This window comes from Pangasianodon hypophthalmus, chromosome 10 (genome assembly GCF_027358585.1).
Source record: "Pangasianodon hypophthalmus isolate fPanHyp1 chromosome 10, fPanHyp1.pri, whole genome shotgun sequence".
In the NCBI taxonomy this organism is placed as follows: domain Eukaryota; kingdom Metazoa; phylum Chordata; class Actinopteri; order Siluriformes; family Pangasiidae; genus Pangasianodon; species Pangasianodon hypophthalmus.
Window position 1 is genome coordinate 19,459,952 of NC_069719.1, and position 24,497 is coordinate 19,484,448.

The window sequence follows — 24,497 nt, forward strand, 5'->3', positions numbered from 1 at the left end:
TTCAGTTCCAAGGCAAACACACCTGCTTAATACTCAGTTTAATTATAGATATGACTTGAACTGAATTCCAGGTGATCCCTGGTGAGAAAGAGTCTATATTATTCATAAAATTGCTGTCTAAACCATACTCACATTAGTAATATTATGACACACTGTGTAGAATATACTTTGTAGCTTTAGATGCAGAGTAGCACTACTCACTGATGACTTGTCCACACTAATAAGGATACATTTGAAAGTGCTTTTTCATACCAAATAAAAACATACACTATATGGCCAAAAGTATGTGGACACCTGACAATCACACCCATATGTAGGTCTTCCCCAAACTGTTGCCACAAAGTTGGCTGCATACAATTGTGTAGGATGCCTTTGTTTGCTGTAGCATTACAATTTCCTTCACTGGAACTAAGGGGCTCAAACCTGTTCCAGCATGACAATGCCCCTGTGCATAGAGCGAGCTCCATGATAACAAGGTTGAAGTGGAGGAACTTGAGTGGCCTGCACAGAGCCCTGACCTCAACCCCACTGAACACCTTTGAGATGAACTGGAATGCCGACGGCACCCCAGGCCTCCTTGTTAGTGTCTGACCTCACTAATGATCTTGTGGCTGAAAGAGCGCAAATCCCCACGGCCACGCTCCAAAATCTAGTGGAAAGCCTTCCCAGAAGAGTGGAGTTTATTATGACTGCAAAACAGGACTAAATCTATAAAGGGATGTTCAAAAAGCACATATGGGTGAGATGGTCAGTTGTCCACAAACCATTGCCCATAGAATGGAGAACTGATAAGAAACTATTTATTAATGGATGTCAGGTCACCATTATGTGTTTAGCATGTTTAAAAGACAGCAAGTGACTGACTGGTGCTGCCCAATAAAATGAAATAGTAAGTCAAACAGAAATAAAAACAAAATAAAATAAAATGAAGTAAATTGATAAATGAATGAAGCAATAATTAACAGAATTAATGAACGATTTTCCTAGCTATAATATAACGTGAAAACATTGTTTAAAAATCAAAAAACAATGCATTTACATTGGCTGAAACCCCCAAAAAGATTATGACCAAAAGTTTGTGGACACCAGACCATCAGTCAGACAAGACTATATGTGCTTTTTGAACTTTCCATTCCATATTTCCTGTTATAAGAAGCTCCATTCTTCTGGGAAGGCTTTCCATTCGATTTTGGAATTTTGATTTGGCTTTACCCATTCACCCAAAAGAGCATTACTGAGGTCAGGCTCTTATGTTGGGCGAGGAGGCATAGGGCACAGTTGGTGATCCAGTTCATCTGTGCAGGTCACTGAAGTAAGTTCTTCCACTCCAAGCTTGGTAAATGATGTCTTTATAGATCTTGCTTTGTGCACAGGTGCATTGTCAGTCTGGAACAGGTTTCAGCTCCTTAATTCCAGTGAATGGCTCTCTACAGCATACAAAGACATTCTTGACAATTGTGTGCTTCCAACTTTGTGGCAACAGTTTGGGGAAGAACCACATATGTGTGTGATGGTCAGATGGTCAGTCAGTCAGTCAAAGATTTACGGTATGTAACTGGACTGTAATTACCTTTTAGAGTTAAAAACATTAGAAGTACACTATATGTACCTTTCTAGGTAAAAGGTACATACTAAACACACAAAAGGTGTCAAGGAAAGGTACGGTTAGTACCCTTTTTTCTGAGAGTGTATCCTAAATACTGCGGACAAGGCCTGAAGTTGCAAGACTAAATTCTGGTATTAAGGCCAATGTTTTAAAGCGTTATTGTTTTTAACAGGGTGGTGCAGTGGGTAGCATTGCTGCCTCACACCTCCAGGGTTCCTGGTTCAATCCTGAGCTTGGGTTACTTTCTGCATGGAGTTTTGCATGTTCTCCCTGTAGGTTTCCTCTGGGTTCTCCGGTTTCCTCCAACCATCCAAAAACATTCCAGGAAGTGGATTGTCTGTGTGTGCATGGTGCACTGCAAAGATCTCATCCCGGGTGATTTCTGCCGCTTTGCATCCAGAACCCTGTGCAGCCCAGACTAGGATAATGTGCTTACTAAAGATGAATGAATAAATGATTTTTAAAAAACATATTAAATATAAAAACCAGCCCAGATTTTATCCACAGGTCCCAGTAGAAAAGTGGGAGGGTATTCGTTAAACCTGGCAACATGCTGTAGCTGGGAGCACAGTAAGAGTGCACGTGGGGATCCAGCTGTTTAAGCAGCGCGGGGTTTCAGCCCGTTAACCGAAGCTGCAGTCTGTCTCAGCGCTACTGTTTCTCTGTTCAGCACGCGCCAGTGGTTCACTGAGGATTTCCATACTGCAGGAGGAGGAAACTTTTTTTGGACTCAACCCGCCCCTCTGCATTTTGGGATTTGATCGTGGGCTGTTGCAGGAAGTCCCTTCACATCCTGTATCCTGCATCTGAGGGCTGGGGGTTTATTAGAGCTGCTCTCGCGCTCTCTCTCTCCATCCATCTCTCCGGTAAACATGATGCACCGGCGGCGCGCGGACAACTGCCCTGTGACAGCGGCGCTTCTGCACGCGCTCGTGCTGCTGCCCGTCACCCTGGCCGCTCACTTACCTGATGGTAAGCCTTCACATTTCTCCAGCTGTCATTGTTGTATTACTTTCTCTCTCTTTTTTTTTTTTTGGTCAAATTTTTGGCGACATTCTTTTGACAAATCTTTTTTTTTTTTGCTTTTGCACTACAGTCTGGAGAACTGAAATAAATGAAAAAAGTTGGAGAGACTTGCTCAGACTGTTTGCTGGGGGTCTGTCAGTGTGAGAGCTGCCTGTTAATGTGCTATGAGATAGATTTCTACAGATGCACGAACTATATATTTACAGATATAAGACTTATTTGCAGAAGTTTTTGTATGCATTCAGTAAAGAAAACAGTGCAACTGCAAGAGATAATAATGCAGTGTTGCAGTGTTGCTGTCAGTATAATGTGCATGTGTGTGTGTGTGTGTGTGTGTGTGTGAGAGTGAATGGGGGCATGTTTTTATATCTTGATGAAAGACAACACAAGGGTAGGAATAACTGACAGTTTTGACCTTGTGGGGACATTTGGTTGATCCCCATGAGTAAAAATAGTCATTAAAAACCCTAGATGGATAGATAGATGGATAGATAGCTAGCTAGATAGATAGATAGATAGATAGATAGATAAAGAGTCAAAGTGTTTCCTTCTACTGATTAAGGTTAGGTGTAGGTGCAGACATAGCATTCATTAGGTGCATTAATAATTGTCAGTAGAAGTTCCTTACAAGGATAGTTAGGCAAATTTTGTGTGTGTGTGTCTGTGTGTGTGTGTGTGTGTGTGTGTGTGTGTGTGGTAATCTACTAAATGTATGGATCATTGATCTGAATAATAACTTCCATCATGTATATATCTGCTTGAATGGGAATGAACAAAGCACAATGGCAGGAATGAGAGTGCAGAGACACTGTTTACACGGGTCAGCTGCACGGCTCCTCACTTATCATGAGGAAAGATAGGGTTGTGTGTGTGTGAGTGTGTTTGTGTGTGTGTGTGTGTGTTTGTCACGTATATATGTGTAGTCCCCTGAATGGCTTGCATGCCAAGACCTTTCAAGAAAATGAACAGTTAGACAGTATTTGCAATAGATCCATCTGTCATTAATCCATCTTTGACTCAGTGTGAATGTCAGTGGAAAAAAAGAGAGACCGGAGACCTGCACTCTCAGCACTAGAAGAGGTGAAGTTAATCATGTAGAACTTAGAGAAGATACACGGTGACACTCCAGATAACTTCCTGGAATGCCACACCTCTCAGGAATGTCCGTGAGGAAGGAGAGACACTCCTTGAAGTGTGGCATGTTACAGTAGGAGTCGTGCGTCTGACCTGCCTGTAGGTCACGGTGATGACGTCCTCACCCAGTGGGCCAGTTTCTGTTTAGCCAGGAGACTCCCCTGTGTCTTTCCTCCATGAAAAAATGAACAGTTGGTCTGAGGATCTGATGACTACTGTTCTGTCTAAATAGTACCACAGGGTGCATACTGGGCATAGCACCATGCTGAGTAGGTTCACCTTCAAGGAACACTCACATTTTAAGTTTCATTTTACTCTCCTATATCACTGCATATGAGTGATTCCATGTAGTTTATGTGAATCAGTGCACTGGATATTGATTCTCATACATATGACAACTTATCAGTGTTAAAAAAAAAAACAGGTCTGTGTGTGCGTGTGTGTGTTTTTTTCCCCAGAGCTTTTATTAATGATAAAGTATGCAGTAACTTTTGACAGATTTTCTAGGTCCACTATTTGAACATTATGTCCAAAGCACACTGGATTGGTAGGATTGATATGGACCACAGTACTTTATACCCGGATCATTGTTCCTGTTTGTTACTACAAAAATTGACCAATAAACATTTATTTGGTGTGCCTTTATTAAGATAGATAGATAGATAGATAGATAGATAAAATGAATATAAGGTTATATTCACCAAGTCTAAATCTCCCTTAATCTCTATCTAATGAAACAGAGGCGATGGAGAAACACCTTTGATTTATTTTTTTTTTTAATACGACAGGTACAGGTCAAAATGGAATCAGAAATGATAAAAATAATTACCCACAAGTTGTGTGGGCCGAAACGAGCAAAAAATGATGAATCAAATATTAGAGAAAACATTGGATATTGGATCCTGTAATAGGATAGATAATTTTTCCTTGGAAATTTTAAGTCAGAAGCAAATGAATTCTGAAAGAAAAAAAAAAATCACTAAAATTCTTAAACAGAATTTGCAGAATGAAAGTGACTATTGAGGGAGAATTATTTATTTGTTTGTTTGCTTGTTTGTTTGTTTCTTTGTTTGTTTGTTCAATTTTTACAGCACCATTCTAACATCCAGGATCATTTTACAACAAATTAACATTGCAGAAAATTTGATTTATTTCAAATTTTTTTGTATTCAAAACAACTATATTTAGATTGTGCAGATCCTTGGTTTAATTATCAGCACAAAATTAACTCAATATTTTAAAGAGCATTAAAGCCACAGCCTGGATCTTACAAAGCTGTCTAAAGGTTATGAGTTCTTGTGTGAGTCTTTGGTAATGGATATGAATAAATACCTGAAATACCAGGTAACATTGGTGAATGCCAGCTACTTGTATTAAATCAGAGCTGGGTGATACGATCTCTGATTATACCTCAGATTTGTATGATGATTGTATCTATAATTATATGTAGTGCATGAAAGCTTAATTTAACCCTGGCAAAATATTGGCACTGCGTTATGTTGTGGTTGTGAGAGGACTCTGTATTTTGACAAGTCAAGACTCTGCACTGCTCTGTCAGATCCCAGAGAGAGAGAGAGAGAGAGAGAGAGAGAGAGAGAGAGAGAGACTCATTATGAGTGCTAATATACTCCAGACATAGTAGGGCTGTCAGACGTTTCTCATGTAACTCATGAGTTTATCATCAATGTGTGTGTGTGTGTATTATTTAAAACTAAACAAATCAGAGACTCTCTGTTCTTCAGAAATATTAAAAACTGTAAAAGGTCTTCTTTGTTAAGAACATGAGTCAGTTGGAGGAACGTGAATGCTTATTGAAATCCAAAAGCCAAAATACAGAAATGAGTCATGTAGAAGGGTCAAACTGCCAGCAAAGAGAACAATACCAAAAAAGAGAAACAAGCAGCATTTAATTAGTGAGCAAGGCTCGCTAATACACAGCGAAATGAAGCCAAGATTAGGTCATAGGTGTATGTAATACTTATACTGATGTCTGAACAAAAGTAAAGAAAAAGGGCTAAATCCTTAAAGATAGCACAGAACATGACTCAATCAGAGCAGGAGCCACGATATGGCCAGCATGGCGATCTGCGCTGTTACCTCTGGGGCGCTGTCTATAAGGAGTATGCTGATGCTATCTGTGAAATGGAAATGGACAAGCAGATTGGTTACCTGCCTCCTTTAGAATGTTGGGAGGATGTTACTTATGTATATAAGTGTTTAGTTGAATTGTGTGTGTGTGTGTGTGTGTGTGTTCTGTCTGTATTTAACCACTTGTCATTGACACCTGATTCCCAGCAGGGAATGTTGTATAGCAACTGTCTTTTGGTCTTCATAGTCATTTATCACCCTCTGTCACCCTGAAAGCACTGCAGTGTGTGTGTGTGTGTGTGTGTGTGTGTGTGTGTGTCTTTTAATAGAAAAATGATCTTGTACTGAACTAATATATTTTGGCATGACATTAGCAACATCAGTCATTTTCTGAATTAATAGTGTATCCTGTCAGGGCTGTAAACATTTGGACACTGATATAATTATTTTATTGTTGTTGTTATTTTAGCTGTCTAACACAGTATATTTGAGTTGAATTAAATAATGAATAATGAATATGAGTTCAACATGCTTTACATCCAAATTGGGTGGTATTCCTCCTTTTTAAGGGAACAAAAGTAATTGGACAAACTGACAACCATAAATTAAATTGTCATTTTTAATACTTGGTTGGAAATCCTCTGCAGAAAATGACTGCCTGAAGTCTGGAAACCATAGACATCACCAGACGCTAGGTTTTACTCCCTGGTAATGCTCTGTCAGGCCTTTACTGCAGCTGTCTTCACTTCCTGCTTGTTCTTGAGGTGTTTTGCCTTCAGCAATGAAATGCATGCTCAGTTGGATTCAGGTCAGGTGAGTGACTTGGCCAGTGCAGAATATTCCACTTCTTTGCCCTAAAAAAGTCTTGTGTTGCTTTCAAAGTATGCTTTGGTCATTGTCCATCTGCACTCTAAAGCACCATCCAAAGGGTTTTGAAGCATTTGGCTGAATCTGAGCAGATAACATAGAATTCATCCTGCTGCTTTGGTCAGCAGTAACATCATCAATACATGCACAGGAACCAGTTCCACTGGCAGCCATACATGCCCACGCCATAAGATGAGATGGTATGCTTCAGCTCATGAGCAGTTCCTTCCCTTCTCCATAATCCTCTCTTCCCATCATTATAGTACAAGTTGATCATTGTTTCATCTGTCCATACATACAAGCTTGTTTTAGTTGTTTTTTTTAGCAAAGTCTTATCTGGGCCTGTTTTAGCTGGCCATGGAACAGCTAAGCAGCCAATTGTCCAATTACTTTTTTTTTTTTTTTTTTTAAAGTGCTGTAATTCCTGCACCATTCACCCAGTCTGGATGTAAACATCCTCAACTTAAAGCTGAAGGTCTGCATTTTGAGCTTATATTCATTATTTAATTTCACCTCTAATATATACTGTGGAAGACTGCTAAAATAACAAGAGCTTTGTCAATGTTTAAATATTTATGGACTTGACTGTATGTACATGCTGCCATGTAAAAGCTCGGACTCATGACATATTTTATTCAGCAGGGTTTGTCACGGTTTCATGGTTAGTATCAGGGAATAATCAGATGGGCTTTGCACCACTGTTTTATTTAAAAATACTGATTAAACTGTATTTCCATCTTCATGGTAATTTTTCTAATTGAAAGTTGCTTAATTAGATTTCTTTACTGGGTGATCCTCAGGTTATTCAAATTACCCCATGTGCAGTTCACACCTCTGAGGTTGCCAGATAAATAGTGCAAGCAAGGCAGGAATTTTTTTCAACTGTGTCTTGGCTGTCCTTTTAAACCAATCAATCAATCAATCAATCAATCAATCAACTGACAAATAAAAAAAGGACAATAAAAATATTTCAATATTATGAGAATTAATATCAGATTACTAGGATATCATACAAAGAAGACAAATATTAAAATAAATATATTAGTAGACTAATTTTATTTGATAATAAATGAAAGCTTTACGTGAATTTACATGAATTATATTAATTTATTATTTTATATATTTGGCAATATTATTTATTTCCTGTTTTGTTAAAGAAATATTAGATGATAAATAATATACTCTAACAGTCATTTCTCTGTCACCTTTAAATTTGATCACTGCTTTTTTTCTGGATGTAAATGAAATAACATTGTACGTCATTATGGACATCCTTCATTCTCATAGGAACACATCAAGAGACACATGAAAACACGAACACACAACATGAAAGAGTCCAGCCAGGCTATTGCGTGGTGTGTGTGTATGTGTATGTGTGTGTATGCGTCTGATGAGGAGGTGCAAATTTTGATCTTTTATACTGGAATTTTGTTCATGCTTTCCCAAGTGTGTGGAGCCTGCAGGCATCCAAATCCAGACTGTTTTAACACCTACGTTCTGTGGCAAAACAGGTGGAAATTAGTCTTTAGTCCATATTTCCTGTGCTGAATGAGTTTGTACAGGTGTGTGTGTGTGTGTGTTTGTGTGTGTGTGTGTGTGTGTGTTATGCTTCAGGGGTTTCAGGAATGATATTTTGGAAGGGTGTGGTAACATGACCCAGAGTAGAGCATTACTCCACTTGCGACCGACCTCCCTGTGCATGACTGTGTGTGTGTGTGTGTGTGTGTTAAATGGTTGCAGGAGTACTCTGCAGTTGTGTGCATTACCTCACAGTGGCTTTGCCATTCATGTCTGTCACACACTCACACACACATACACAAAAACATTTGTTTCACTTAAATATTTCACCTGTTTTATTTTAATGTGCAGTCTCATCTGTGTGCACAATCCTTTAATATGTTACGGTCAGAGCTTGTTGTGTTGATAATGTCCATGTTGGGCTGAAATAAAATGATTATGCAAGTTTAAATCACTGCTAACCAAGAGTAAACCAATGACGGCAAACTTGCTGACGGCGCATTAGCTTCCTGCTCTATTTTTCTTTTAACCATTTGGGGTCGTACAGTTTAGGATAATAACTATAACTGCTGTAATTAACATTTTTGTCCATGTCTTTGGGGAGAACCTCTGCCATTGATGCTCAGACAAGAACAACTTGCCTTCCAAGTCTTGACTGGTCAGTGTTATTCAGCTTAGAACATATTATTATTATTATTATTATTATTATTATTATTATTATTGCATTATTATTAGTGTGCTGCAGTGGGTAGTGTTACCACGTGGGTTTCCTCCGGGTTCTCTGGATTCCTCCCACTACCCAAGAACATGGGTGGATTGGCAACTGTTCACTTGCTGCCTAATATATCCCACCCCTTGACCGGTGCCTTTGTAATGAGATAATCAATGTTATTCACTTCACCTGTCAGTGGTTTTAATGTTATGACTGATCGGTGGATATACACACATACATATATATACACACACACACAGTGGGGCCCAAACGCCTGAGGCCACATTGAAAATCTGGAATTTTTTTTTTAATTTAAAATTGTACATAAACAGAACATTTTAGAATTTTGAAGTATTTAAAACAAAAAAAGAGTGAATGTTCAATATCTTTAATTTTTAATATTCAAGATTCTGCACTATTTCTAGGTCCCTATTTAAATGTAAGCAATTTGTGATATTGACCATGGTAACTGCTTTGTACAAAAGGTCAGATATTTCTCATGTCTAATCTCTTCTATTAATGGATTTGATCTAAAATGGATCATAAGGTTTTGCACAAACTTGTGGAGTCCATGCCAGCTCGAGTGCACACTGTCATTAAAGCAAAAAAAGGGGACATAATACATACTAAGATACTCTGAAATTCATATAAATATTCCAATGATTCTACTTTTCACTCAAGTTGTTGTCAATAATGTCATTTGCAATTCACAACTACTTCAAGCTATAAAATAATTTATTATTCCTAGCTACTTGATTGAAAACAGTAGCACCACCACAACCATGCTAGTGAACAATTTACCTAGTTAACTTGGGTTTTGAGGCAGTAAACTTTACAATGTCAGCAGTACGATGTCACCATTCCTTTCAATGTTTACACTTTTACATGTTGAGAAACTGATCTGGCGAGAATCTCGTATCCGTTTTCACAGCGTTAATTATTTTTTGTCCCACTGTTGTGATTGGGTTTATAGTAAAATCTACTATAAACTATATATGGTAAATTATAGTTATTATTATAGAATCTATTATAAAATCTATGTATAAACTATAGCATACGTGCTTGGTTGGATCAAGTGTCGTTGTTGTTATTGGTGCTTTATTAAGCTATATCCAAACAAATGTCTGGTGTTGGTTTTTGTCTAGCTAACTTTTTTGTGTACATTATAAGTTTATAGTTTGAGAGGATAATAAGTATACCAGAGCCTCGAAATCAAAATAACTACCTGTCAAGGAGAAAAGCAAGCAAGGCATTGGTTTTCAATCAAAGCTCTCCAGGCTCTTCATTCTCTTAATCTGTTGTGGTGTAAGACATTGTCAGGAAGTAGGACTTTAAAAACAAAGGAGAGATGCATTTAGTTCCAAAGAATAGGGCTGTCAGGATTTTGGATTTTCTTTTTAATTTCAGTAACTGCTTAGAAAATGATGCACTATGACTGTATTATTATTTTTTAGAGGGGTGTAGAATGGGTCGTCACTATAATTTCATTGCATAATGATTGAAGTGACCAGTCAAGGTGCCAACTGTTTCGTTTTTATTTTTCTATTGTATTCCATCTTATTTTATGTTCTGCCTTGTGTTACCTTGCAGGCAGTAATGGTATGACGGTGTGTGTGCCTGTGCTTTTGATTGCATGCATCAAATGTGACATGTAGTGACGTGACATTCATGTGTGTATGTAACAAGAGCGGCAGCAAAACTGTTATTCTTCATTCCAGGCATATGGTATTTTAATGCACAATAAGTTATTATTATACTGGTCAAAACTTGGTGAAAGAAGGAAAACAACACCATGTCAAAATTATTAGACTAATCCTTATGGAAGCATTACCAAGTAATTTGTTATAACTGATGGTTTCATGGCATTGCTGTCTATAATTTTCAACAGTTGATGTCTTTTATTGTATAAGCAACATTTTGCCTGTAAATTTTAGACAGTCTGACACTGTAGGTCTTTTTGTTGTGGCCAACCTGTCAGCAAGTCATGCTCTTCACTCTTGTAACAACATAATTTTTTCTGCTAATTTCAATATAATGCTGAATTTATAGTACTTACAGAATAATATTCTGTAATATGAATAACTGAATAAGAAGATGAGACCTTAAAAGGGTTAATACATATTAACACATCATAAATTACCTATAGAATGTCAATATGATGTCAATTCAGCTATCTGAATTAAGCTTACTATTTGTTTACATAATACTATATATGTAATTTGGAATTTAAAAAATATCTAGTTGTGCACATGTTATGGAAGAATATGAGTACATGTCGTTGGAGTTACGCAACTCCAAGTTATTGTTCTGGAGGTTAACATACACCTAAAACACATCTAATTAAATGAACAGAATGATGAGGATCACCTCTTTTGCTAGCTCTGTGTGATGTTGAACTTGCTACCTTTAAACCTTGTTAAATGAGTACATTAATTTGCCAAACACTAGAAAACCTGACATCAGAGTAAATATTCATTCATTCATTCATTCATTCATTCAGCTTCAGTAACTGCTTTATTCTGATCTGGTCTCTATAGATTCCAATCCCAGTAACACTGGGTGGAAGGTGGAAGAATTCATCCTGAATGTCACGTCAAACCATCTCAGGGCACCATTCACACACACACACACACACACACACACACACATTCACACACTACCAAAGTAGGGGCATTTTAGCATGGCCACTCTGCATCCATGCATGTTTTTGGACAGTAGGAGGAAACTGGAGAACCCAGTGGAAACCCACTTGGACACTGGGAGAACATGTGAAACTCACCACAGACAGTAACCCGAGCTCTGGATTGAACCAGTGATCCTGGAGCTGTGAGGTGACAGAACAAATCTGAAAAATATGTAGCGTATGTGTGCAGTGAAAAAAATGCACAAGTCTATCTAGAAGAAACTGTATGTAGTCGTGATCTCCTGGATTCCACTAATGACCTAACAACAACATAATGACTTACCGTTAAACACACTAGCACTGAGGGAATCATGAGCATTGATTTACAGGCTAAAATTTCAAGCGCTACATCACTCAGAAGGTTAGTGCATACACCGACGACAACTCAAGCAACATGATCCCTGTCTTCAACTTGCATTTATTAAGCAAGTAGCTAGTGTGAGTTGTGTTGTGGGAGCGTGTGTAAAGTTTGTCTCCCAGTTCCATCACTGTACTTTTGCAGCAAGAGCAAACAAAGATAACATACGCTTGTTCTGTACTGTCAGACAAGATAAAACTGCGAGCAGAGTAGAGTAAAACCTGCATCTCTAACTGAACTGACACCTAGCTCCGTGTGTTTATTTTTGTCATAGTATTGATTGTAATTCCAATTTATTCCAGTCATGTCTGCTATCAAAGCTCTAGTGGAGCTGCCTGTGTAGTCCTCTTGTGTTTTTTTGTTGGCGTTGTTGGTTTTTTTAATCCATAATGGAGAAGAGTGTTCATTCTTACTGTACATTTTCTGTCTAAAACCCCAAACTGGCCAATCTTTGAAGCTTGCTGGTTAACAAGCCACCCAAAATTGTTATCATCAAGCAAGTTTAAGTAAAAATTGCTAAAGGTCCCTTTTTAAAAATCTAGTGAATCACCATCAAACTCATTCAAACATACAAGTGACTTGCTAAATCCTATTCTTTGTATTCTATCTATTCTTTGTACCGCTTATCCTACACAGCGTCATGGAGAGCCTGGAGCCTATTCCAGGGGACTCTGGGTACAAGGCAGGGGACACCCTGGATGGGGGGCAACCCATCGCAGGGCGCAGTCACACACCACACACACTATGGACAATTTGAAAATGCCAGTCAGCCTACAACGTATGTCTTTGGACTGGGGAGGAAACCGGGGTACCCAGAGGAAACCCCTGAAACATGGGGAGAACATGCAAACTCTGTGCACACAAGGCAGAGGTGGGATTAGAACCCCCAACCCCTAGTAACTAAATTATTGAAGTAAATCATTAACTATTTTGAAGCCAGCACTAGCATTATTTTCTCTGTGCTTGCTTTGCAGATATGTAGTTGATTTGCTGATGTGCTTTGCTCTGGGATTAGAAATTGATACACCAGGGTACCTGGATTAGAGCATGGGGACACAGCTTGAAGAGGGCTTTTACTCACAGAGTCTCTGTTCTAAACCTTTATATAGAGTGGTCTATTTTAACTACTTAAGTGTTCAATTATTATTTATTTTTTGTAAGAGCACCCATTTAAATCGTAACAGCAGTCTTTACTACTTGTACCAATATTATAAATGCACAGACAAACAGATAAAAAAACACCACAAAAAGAGTTTCAACAAAATCCTAGCTACACATCAGTTGTTTGTGTTTGAATCAATGAGCATATGAAAGCTTCTATCTGTTATGTTATGTGTGGAAAGCAGGATCGATTAACACCAGGAGTCCATTCAGAATGATAGAGAGATATTACACAGAAAATCGAAAGCCATAAGCAACAGCTTAAACACAGGCACTGATGTCACCATCCCAGACCAATATCACAAATGCCACAAAATGAAATTGATTGTGTTTTTGATCCAGAAAAAAAAATCTCAAAGAGTAACGCGATCCCAATAAAATTTATACCACAGTGCTGTTGAAACCTCAAACCTGATGATTAAATAATATACTTATACTTAATATCGGCACAGCTGTGATTCGGCGTAGACACGAAGGCGAAGGCTGAGTGCTGTAGCTATTCACAGCCGTTCCGATATTCAGTACGACAGCACAATTGGGAGTGTGATACTGTTTTTATACAGCCGTTCTATAAACAAGAAATTAATATCAAGTAAGTGACATTTTGGACACAATATGGCCAAATGTTTGGTTTATTTTTGCTCTGCTAGCGGAAATAGATCCCAAAGAAGCCACACTCACTTTATAGCACGTCGGCTAACTCGCTAGCTAGCTCACATGGATTTGTTGAAGGAGCTTCCGGTAAAATTAGCTTCCCTTCTTCCTTTTCATCTTCATCTGATGAGCTTTCATATTTTAAGTCAAAACTTATATTCATGAAAAATGTATCATTTGCCATGTCCGCTGATGATGTCACTAACTCTATTGTAGCAACTGTTTCGAACTAGGAAGTGGAATTTTATGTGCTGAACACAGACGACTGGAGTGATACACACCGTGAAACATCCCAGTGCGGTTATACTAAATATAGGCACTCATGGAATGCCACCTGACCAATCAAATTAGTAGACTGGAACTAACTGTTGTATAATTTTTTTATAACAACCGTTCTGGCAATAATGGCGGTTGTAATTCAAATCACAGGTTTATATCGATGCGCTGTTTTAATACGTTATCATTTCTATAGCAACAGCTAATTCAGAGACTTGCATGGCGGACTCTACATAATCTAAGGCTAATAATAAATGGATTAACAAAATGTGTTGTTTAATATATTGTTAAAGAAAAACGTATAATTGTTGATATGGTGAAGCTTTCTGTAAGCAGACATTGATTTAACAGTTGTGGACGGCATCTCCAGTGTCAGTGCTTTGTAACAGAGAGTACACTTTCCACCATAGAAAAAAAACCTTAGGACAGAGGAGTTTGGGCTTTCATATAATGAAAAGCTGTATTTTTTTCTTATTAACTTCAAGAGAGAGAGAAAAAAGTCTTTTGCTGTTTATACCTTCACATATGTGATAACAGGAACTATCTTGTCTTGTTCGTTCCACAACATTAAATGTAACCATAAATGGCTAAAAGGCATTACATGGTGTTCATAACAGCATATTTGGAAGTGTTTTATTCCTTACATAAAAAGGGGTTACAAGCCTTTTGCAAGGAAAGAAACTACCCAAAGGATGCGTTAAATTTTCATTCACTTCATTAATTTAAATATGTGACAATAAACTTCTGGTCTTTTCGTTTGCCTGAATGCAGTGGCCAAAGTTCAGTTATAATACAAATGCAGAAGATAGATAGATAGATAGATAGATAGATATATTATTTACCTTGAGTAAACAGAACACAAAAATTGTACTTTATGATTTTGTCAGTTACACAACTTAAACTGTCACAGCTGTTACAGCTACTACATATTTTGAAACCCAGAGACGGAGAAATGGTGTCAGAGCAGAACCACAGGCTGAACCAGAACAGGATCTTTAAATTAAAAAGCAAAATCATTACAAATCAGTTGGATTCCTCAACCAATTTGTTCCTCAATATCTATTCATTTTTCCAAAACAGCGTCGTAAAACTTCCACACTCATGCAGTGGGAGAGATCAAGCACTAGAGAAGAAAAACAGGTTTGGTTTTCCACATCTGTCTCTCGGGTTCACCACATCTGTCTAGTCCATGGAAAGCATGACACTCTGAAAATCACATGCGTACAGACTTACAGACGTTAATCATCAGATGCATACTACATTGTCATAAACAGTACGCAACAGCACATAACGGTTCTTTAGAGAAACAAACACGAGAGATGTATAATGCATAAAACATAGACAACCAAACACAAAGCCCATGTATGATGACACTTGCCTGGGTCCTTATTTTCTTTTCTTTGTTGTCTACTTGAAAGAACCATCTTTAATATTTAAAATAAAAGAAGCAATGGTGCTATGCCCTAAACAAAGAAGATAACTGAGAATAAAATAAAATACAGTCGCTCTATAGCAGAGACAGTTTTTGGGGTTTCAACCCAATCTAAATATTTATTGAGAGTTCCACCACAGGTGGTTAACATAACACACATAAAACACAGTTGATTATATACGTGTCAGAAAACACTGTAACTGAGCTATAATGACATTCATAAAAAGTCATCACTAGGATTAACGAATGTCAAATGAACAGTCCCTTCATTGTTCAATCACATTGTATGGGCTGCCAGCTGCTACAATGAGATTAACATGATTAACTATCAGGATCTTGCAGTTTTCATTTCCCTCTGAAAGCTACTATCCAACTAGCTTCACTCTGAGCTCAGGGACACCAAAATGACCAGTAATGAAATACTGGAAATTTAATGCAGGAGAAGAAAATGAGAGACAGATCTGCTTTTACAAAACAAACTATCATAACTAGCATAGTAATATAATCATTTTCAGTAGAACTGTCAATAAGGTAAGTTATGGCGATGTGTTAATATGGCAAGATCATGTTGATGGCAGATCAAGCCTTAAATGATTATACAGCAAACCGGTGTTATCATGGCTCCTACTACTGTCTGGCTTCCAGCCTAAACACATGAGCATGTTGCATTTAACGATATAACTGAATAGATAGTGCAGTGATTTTATTTAGTGTATTTATTCATTCCCCATGTTGGGGGTTCGATTCCCACCTCCACTCTGTGTGCATGGAGATTGCATGATCTCCCCATGCTTCAGGGGTTTCCTCCCCCAGTCCAAAGACATGCGTTGTAGGTTGATTAGCATCTCTAAATTGTCTGTAGTGTGTGAATGGGTGTGTGAGTGTGAGAGTGTGTGTGATCGTGCCCTGCGATGGGTTGGCACGCCGTCCAGGGTGTCCCCAGCATTGTGCCTCGAGTTCTCTGGGATAGGCTTCAGGATCCCTGTGACCCTGTGCAGGATAAGTGGTACAGAGAATAGATGGATGGATGGATGTTTTCCCCATTATATTTACTCCTTCCCCCACTCTGGCTACACCACTGCTCTATAGGTTAAAGTATTTAGTATGTCAGCTAGCACAAAATGCATCTCCACCCTAAAAACCTCTTGATCTGATCTTCTGCAGTGCTCTGAGCTTAGTCTTATGCCCAAAGCATCCCAAATTCCAACCATTGCAAATAAGAGGAAGGCTAATTCATTTAGTAATGAATAATGTTTTTTTGTTTGTTTGTTTGCCTGCTTGCTTGTTTCTGGAATTCTCTATTTTTCACATTTTGTTATAATAGCATGAAAAATATTAACTTTCATGAAGTGTACTTTATACTGTAGCATAGCACAATGCACAGCTATTCATGTGCTGGCTACTTACTGACACACTCCATCTCTGTCTGCCTCACACACACACTCCATCTCTCTTCTTTAAGCACACACACACACACCTATTAACCATTTGTCCTGTAGAGAAAGAAAGTGACTTAAGTGCTGAGTGGTCACTTCTTAAAGTGCTATGGGATAGCAAATGTGTTCCAGTCCTACTTTAAAAACCTGAACTCTCCGAAGAGCAGCAGTGTAAAAAAAATAAATAAATAAAATAAATAATAATAATAGTAATAAAATGACTGCAATGACAGAATGACTTAAAGGTTGAAAGTAATAATGCCACTCAAATTGCACACTGTGGATTGAGTGTAACTTCATTATAGTACAGCAGAGCGAAAACACACACGCACATTTGAAAACATCCAAAAAAGATAATGTTAGCTAATATGCTGCATTCGACTAAATCTTGTAACTCAGAATTTTTGACTTCCCACTATGAAAAAAAAAAAAAAAGATGACGTCCCCTCAATTCCGAATTCCAAATCGGAATGTCAGGAAGGTCTCCTCAGCCCCAAGTTCGGCATGTGACATCACGTCAGCAACGCCGCTCACACGGTCAATAGTAAATAAAGGATCACTTCACTACTTTAAATGAGCATATAGTAGTATTTACATTAGATCAGTCAACATAGACACATTAGTTAAATCTATAACACTGGCCATACAGTTCGCTGTTTTGAGAAAACAAATACATCATAAACTCATGATCACTAGTTAGCTGTTAGCTGGTTAGCTTGTTGCTAACAAAACACACTTTCTTGGATGCATACATGTTTTTTCCCACTTTGTAGCTCGAGCTTGCCAAGCTTGAAAATTTTTGTAAAATTCCCACTTCCGAGTTGAAAGCACCATTAGATTGAAAGGAAAGTGAATGCTGCAGAGACAAACACTGAAAAATACAAACACAGAGCCAGAATATCAGTAAAAAGAAACACATATATATTCATTAAATTTTCTCAAGGAGCATGGTAGGGCCGCACAATATATCAAGATATATTGCAAATGTGTATATCGTGATATGCATATCACAAACTGAATGTATTTTAATACTTCAAAAAGTTACGAAAAATCTAAGTTTCAGGGCGACGCAGATAGCAGAGAACGCTTCCTTTTCCTCAAAAGAACATGAAGCATGTATATTGGTTATGTCATTTTCAGTTTTTGAATATATAAATATAATTTAAATTGTTTTTTTTACACTTATAGCATTACCAAACTGCATATCGCATTATTTAACAAGTTAACGCATATCACACTTTTCTTCCATATCCTGCAAAACAATTTGTTTTTAGATTCTGTATTTTGAACAGATATCTGCACAGACACATTATTTTAAAGCATATCACGTACTCTTTGCAATATCCGACAATAATATCCTGCAGTGTGGCAGTGTAAAAAATGTGCTGATATTAAATGAAGTATTTTCTGTGTTTGACTGAAATATTTGATGGCCCTCCTGGATATGGTGCTGTTATAAAGGTTGTAGGCTGTCGTAATCTGGAAAAAAAACAAACATATATATACAAACATATACTGTATGTGTGTGTGTGTGTGTGTGTGTGTGTTATAACTCCATTCACAGATAGAAGGAGTGTTCTACTATTAACAGAAGTGTCTGTATACAAAATGCATTACTACACACCAACATCCTATATACATCCCACAGCCAACAAATGAACGTAAGTGGTGACTCAAATGTAAACTTTTTGTTTAAAGTATCTATTTGTGTCGAATAAGAACAAGGATATGTAGCAAAGCATAAGGGCCTGCTGTCTTAAATATTACTAATAACCTATGGGAAAATGTTCTGGGTGGTTTACACAGTAATTCCCAAATGCTCCAGAAGAACAGATGAGAGCAATCATGCATATCCCATTTCCAAGAAATCTGAAGAAATGTCTTTTTATAGATGAAAGATTTTCACACAGTGAAGTCATTTACACCAAGTTGCACACACACACGTACAGTATAAACACATATACATGTGTACAGAGATGCACACCTATATAAAACACTGCCTGTAAGATGATAGTTAAAATTATCATTATGCTAGTGTAATGGACAGTAAGGTGCTTTTCTGTAGCCTTACATAGTTACTTTGCAGACTAATGTATTCTCATTAAATGAGTCTAGCAGCCTTTAATAGCTCACTTAAAGCGCCCCTGAAATCAACATTGCTGTTTCTCTGTCCTTTAGTGTTATGGACAATAATATGATAGTTTATTTGAAAAGAAGTTTTGGAGATAATCTATATTATACTGTATATTACTTTCATACTGCATCACTTCTGAGAAAATAATCAAACATTTTTGATGATGATTTTTAACTTGTCACAATTTGCAATTAAATTCTCTCTAGAACCATATATAGTATGCCCCGCCCCCGGAGATGGGTCTTGCTCTACAGTAGTAGCTTGTTAGCCATGCTAGCAGTAAACTTCAGTGCACTTATGGCTGTGCATCTTCCCGTGCACTATTAGCTTTTCAACTTTTCATGGTGACTTTAAAACTATTGTTTACTGTATAACTCATCGTATGATCTACCAATCAAGCTATACATTGAGTGTATGTCTGTCAGGGGTGGACAAATGATAAATTCATTAGCTAGGCAAGTAAAAGGTTCATTGTGCTGCCCAGCCCCATGTTTTATTGCCTAGAAGCCTAAGTGACAAGGCTAAAAAGTGTTAGCTAACATAATGTAATAAAGTGTGGCCAGCTGGCTAGCTAGTTAAGTGCATTAATACAAACTCAGAAAAACACATGCATATGTGATTATTGTACTCTTCGAAAAGCACATCGTGTTTCAGCCCTTGGCAAATGTTTAGGCTATCAGGTTTGGTGCTCTGTCCTTGTATTGCAAGTAGAAATTTTCTTTATTTTCTCTCTTTTCTTTTGTAACCACAAGCTGACTGGCTGGAGAGCTATGTGACAGCTTTGTACTGCTCTTTGTTTTGCTCATGCCATCATGTTCCTGATTCAGCAAAGATCTGACATGGGCCTGTCATCCGTGCACGCTAATTATTCCACCTAGTAAAAATCCTTTTACCATCAGCCAGATCAGGTCTCAGCTGATGTGTGTAGTGCAGCAGGCAGTGAGATTCAGAAGCGCATGCTGTAGTTACAGCACTGAGGTGTATTTTTTTGTCTGGTTGTTGAATCTACAGTACCTGTCTGCCAAACAACTATGAATAAAAAACTAATAGCCCAAACGTGAAATCTTCTTGTCTTGGGAACCCTTGGGTTACTGATTTGTCAGTTACTGGGTTTACTGATCTGATTTGCTGGTTAATCACTACATACCTTTAACTATACATGGACGATACATTGACTAATAAGAGACTCCAGGCATCATTTACCAAGATAAAGTTTAAGAAAAAGTTGTTTCTCAGATGTTAATACACTTTGTTCTCTTGGACCAACACACTGCACTTAGTCATTAGGAACAACAATGTTGAAACTACATTGATCTTCTGTGATTACACAACTTACTGAAGTACATGTTATAATGGGGTTTTTAAAACACACACACACACACACACGCATACACACACACCAATTTCACTCCAGCACTGATATTCTGGATGACTTTCAAGTTTTTCTTCTCACACCTGCCACATACTTACACGACTCTCCACAGTGCCAGTGCTTATATCCTTCCACCATTAAACCGTTTTGCCACAAATCTGGGTTTGGGTGCTTTAACCCTTAATGGTCTGTGATTGATACAGTGCCATGAAAGTTCATAGATATTGTTTAATAATTTAGGAGTTATTTGGTGTAGAGTAGGGCTGTAGTGAAGACCGCAGTCATCAAGCCCAAAATAAGTCCAAGGCCAGGATTAGCCAAGATGGAGTCAAGACCGAGTCTTCAGGAGACCAGTTCAAGATTGATTTCCAATGAAAGCAAGACCGAAAACCATCAAATACTTTTCAAGGTCAAGCCTTTACTTCATCTAGTTGGCTTCATTTGTGCATTGCGCCAATCATTAGACTATGGTTTCTAGAAGAAGGAATTGCTTCTTGTCAAACTTTGTGCATGCAGAAAGGAAATACAACACCTACATTAATTTCACAACCTCTTGGTCAAGACCAAGACCATATTTACAGAAACCAACGCTGAAGCTTGAGGCAAGTCCACGTACAAATGCCAAAATTCTAAGTCAATACAGAGACTGGACTCGAGACCTGCAGCCTTAGCACAGAGAGACATACTTTAAATTACATCTTGTCAAAGACATCCATGGCTTAATGGAAAAAATATGATTGCACAACACCTCATCACAGTTTAGCAGTAAAAAAATATTTATTTATTTATTTATTTATTTAATTTTTTGGGTTATAAACCAGCACTCATCAAAAGTGGGTTTTTTTCACTGTGTGATTTAAAAGGTACACAGCTTTCAAACAAGTCCTTTTGACCAATCATATCTTTTGTTGTTCCTTAATGATAGAAGTGTTCATCACAACACATAACCATAGCGTCTCACTCTTCCTGTCAAGTACAAAAAGCCTTTGGGGACAGAGACAGTTGCCAAAGAGTGGACTCTTTTTCCTTAATGTGTACATGTGTGTCGAAATAAAGAAATAAATAAGGTGAGAGCAGCAAAGATCTAGCATTTCTCTTGCATTCGTCTCACAGTCAAGCTGCATGTATTATTTCCAGTTAATAAACATGCATATACTCTCACTCGCACCAGTTTGTCAGATGATGGTGTAGAAATTTCAGTTCTATCTTGAAGGATTTTATTCTTCGGACATATTTGTCATCCACAAAATATTGTAAAATTTAAAAATTTTAATTTAAATTTATAAAATCTCTAAACCAGAATTTACTAGTCTTAAGGGAAACATGACAAAGAGATAAACAAAGAGACAAAATGAGGGTGGATAACCAAACCTCAAAACACACAGGAAGTAGGGTAATTTCTTTGTTTGTGTGTGTGTGTGTGTGTGTGTGTGTGTGTGTGTGTGTGTGTGTGTAGCCAAAAAAGTTTCCTTTGGGTTACTGATTTTAAAGTTAATGCTAGATTTAGCTGCAGGTATATGATTATTATTAGATTATTATTAGATTATTAGATGCATTAATATTATTAATTTTAAATATCAATAACAATATTATTAATTTTGTTATTAATGTTGGGTAAGTGAGTAGCACTGTTGCCTCACACCTCCGGGGATGGGGGTTTGAATCCTGCATGTGTGTGTGCAATACATATATATATATATATATATATATATATATATATATATATATATATATATGCAGTGTGTGTATGTGCGTGGTGAGAGAGAATTTTATTTTTAAACAGGTAGATGAACTGTAAAGGATAGAAGTAAACAGTAACAGTGAACAGCAGAGATACTCCACACAAGCCACAGCCCTCTTTTTAGCCTTCATTCGTCTTTCCTCCAGGGAATCTACATATCCTGCAGCAGTCTGCCATATGATACCCTGACTGGCCTTTTTTTCGCCCTCAGAGCCCCTCGTTATGTCTCTGTAGGGCGCAGTTTCCCACTTCCTGCCTCTGGGAGCAGAGCGATGGGGAATAGGAAGCGGCTTAACAGAATCTGGCAGTGGAGGTTAGAGTGGGCTCAGGATTCAGGGAGTGTGCTCAGCTCGAGAAATTCTGACGTGCTGAATGCGCTGAGGTGCTGAGTGTGTGGGAGCTTAAAATAGCATGAGCAGTTTTTTCCACTCATGTTCCATGCCCTTGTATTCATGAGTGCTGCCTCTCAGGGTCTTGTCTAATCTTAGACTCTATGTACATTAGTGGTTGTGTGTGAGTGAAAATGTATGTGTGAAATTGGGCTCATAATTGAAAATTCATAATAATTCACACATACAATAAAAGTTCGAAATGGTTCATTCATATAAAATCTAGAGAAATTACTTTAAATTACTTCTTTGCACATTTTTAATTTTAATCCAACACAATTGTGTGACCATGTTCTCATTAGGAATGTGCCTTCTGTCTAATTTTAATATTTGAGTTAATGGATTGGATGAATGGATATTCAAGTGTACATGTGTAAGAGTGAAAAAACACTCAAAAAATTACTGAATATAATATAAAAGTTTAATGAATATCCACTCAATATTTCACTGGTTAGCTCTGCTATAGCAGCATGTGCTATGATGTCAATTAAAATTCAAACTGTGAAAGTTCTGAGTGCTGCAGAGTTAAAAAATCTCATTGAATTCATTAGAAATTTAAGTCATCACAGTGGCAGTGCGTGTTTACATTAATCTGACGGTCAGTACAGATTAATGCACATTATATGAACCAGTGAGTAAAAACACTTCCATGAATCTTCCATGTGACAGTGGCATATGGTGTAAAATGAAAAGCGCCAGGGAACAGTTGCAACGTGCTGCAAGCGCTTCTGGTGTACAATGGGCTTAATCTGCAAACCTGATAGCCCGAGCTACCTGATTTGTGTCCACTGTAGTGTAAGCCTTTTAATGGAGAGCTCTAATGGAGTACTGAGCATTATCAGAAACGTATTATCCTTGTTTTGTCCCTCAGCTGCATATCTGGCTGCCCACTCCTGCCTACATGAGTGTAAAAATAAAAGAAAAAGATTTTTTTTTTAACATCCTGATGCTGCTCTCTGCATCCAGATATTGCCAGACATGGCTTTTCTTTTTCAACACCATATTTCTCACTGGTTTCTTTTTGATGTGCAATGAATACACTATAATGGTTTCAATATTCAAATACTGGTGCTTAAAACAGGTAACCATGCCTAGTTTGTGAGCTCCAACATACACTATATGCCTACATACACTATATGTTTGTAGACCCCTGACCATCACACCCACATGTACTTTTTGAAGATCTCTTTCCAGATTTAGTCCCCCTTTGCTGTTATAATAACTTCCTCTCATCTGGGAAGGCTTTCCCCTTGATTTTGGAGCGTGGATGTGGGGAATTGTGCTCGTTCAGCCACGGGAGCATTACTGAGGTCAGGAACTGATGTTGGGTGAGAAGACCTGGCACATAGTCAACGTTCCAGTTCACCCCAAATTGGATCCCAAATTGGAAGGCAGGTGTTTAGTAGGTTTGAGTTCAGGGCTCTGTGCAGGCCACTTGAGTTCTTACACACCAACCTTGGCAAACTATGTCTTCCTGGACCTTGCTTTGTGCATAGGGTCATGCTAGAACAAATTTGGGCCTCTTAGTTCCAGTGAAGGGAAACTATAATGCTACAGTATACAGAGACATTCTATACAATTGTGTGCGTTCAACTTTGTGACAATAGTTTGGGCAAGAACCACATATGGGTGTAATGTGGGGACGTCAACAAACTTTTGGCCATATAGTGTATTTGAACAAGACATGATGTGTCATATATTGTCTATACAATACATCTACCTTGTTGCTATACTTGGCCATTATTTTCAGGTAAACCTACAGTAAAGGTTGATGTAGCAGGTACACAATTACTGACTGTAGCCTGTTGGTTTCCATGTACACCACTTGTACACCACTGACCACTGTTTTTTGGGTAGGGGACCATCCTCAGTATAAAGATGCCAGTTGTTTGAATACTGAAATCACTAAC

At 37.9% G+C, this 24,497-nt stretch overlaps 1 protein-coding gene across 2 annotated transcripts in view; it reads left to right on the forward strand.

The window, feature by feature from the left end:
• Nucleotides 1–2,263: 2,263 nt before the first annotated feature.
• adam12b (ADAM metallopeptidase domain 12b) overlaps nt 2,264–24,497 on the forward strand; it is a 127,293-nt gene continuing 105,059 nt past the window's right edge. Inside the window, exon 1 of one of the 2 annotated variants that reach the window (XM_026934167.3) lies at nt 2,264–2,578. In XM_026934167.3, the coding sequence (XP_026789968.3) occupies nt 2,479–2,578 (100 nt within the window). In that variant the 5' untranslated portion in view covers nt 2,264–2,478. The remainder of the gene's footprint in view (nt 2,579–24,497) is intronic. The other variant, XM_026934169.3, reaches the window with a different exon arrangement.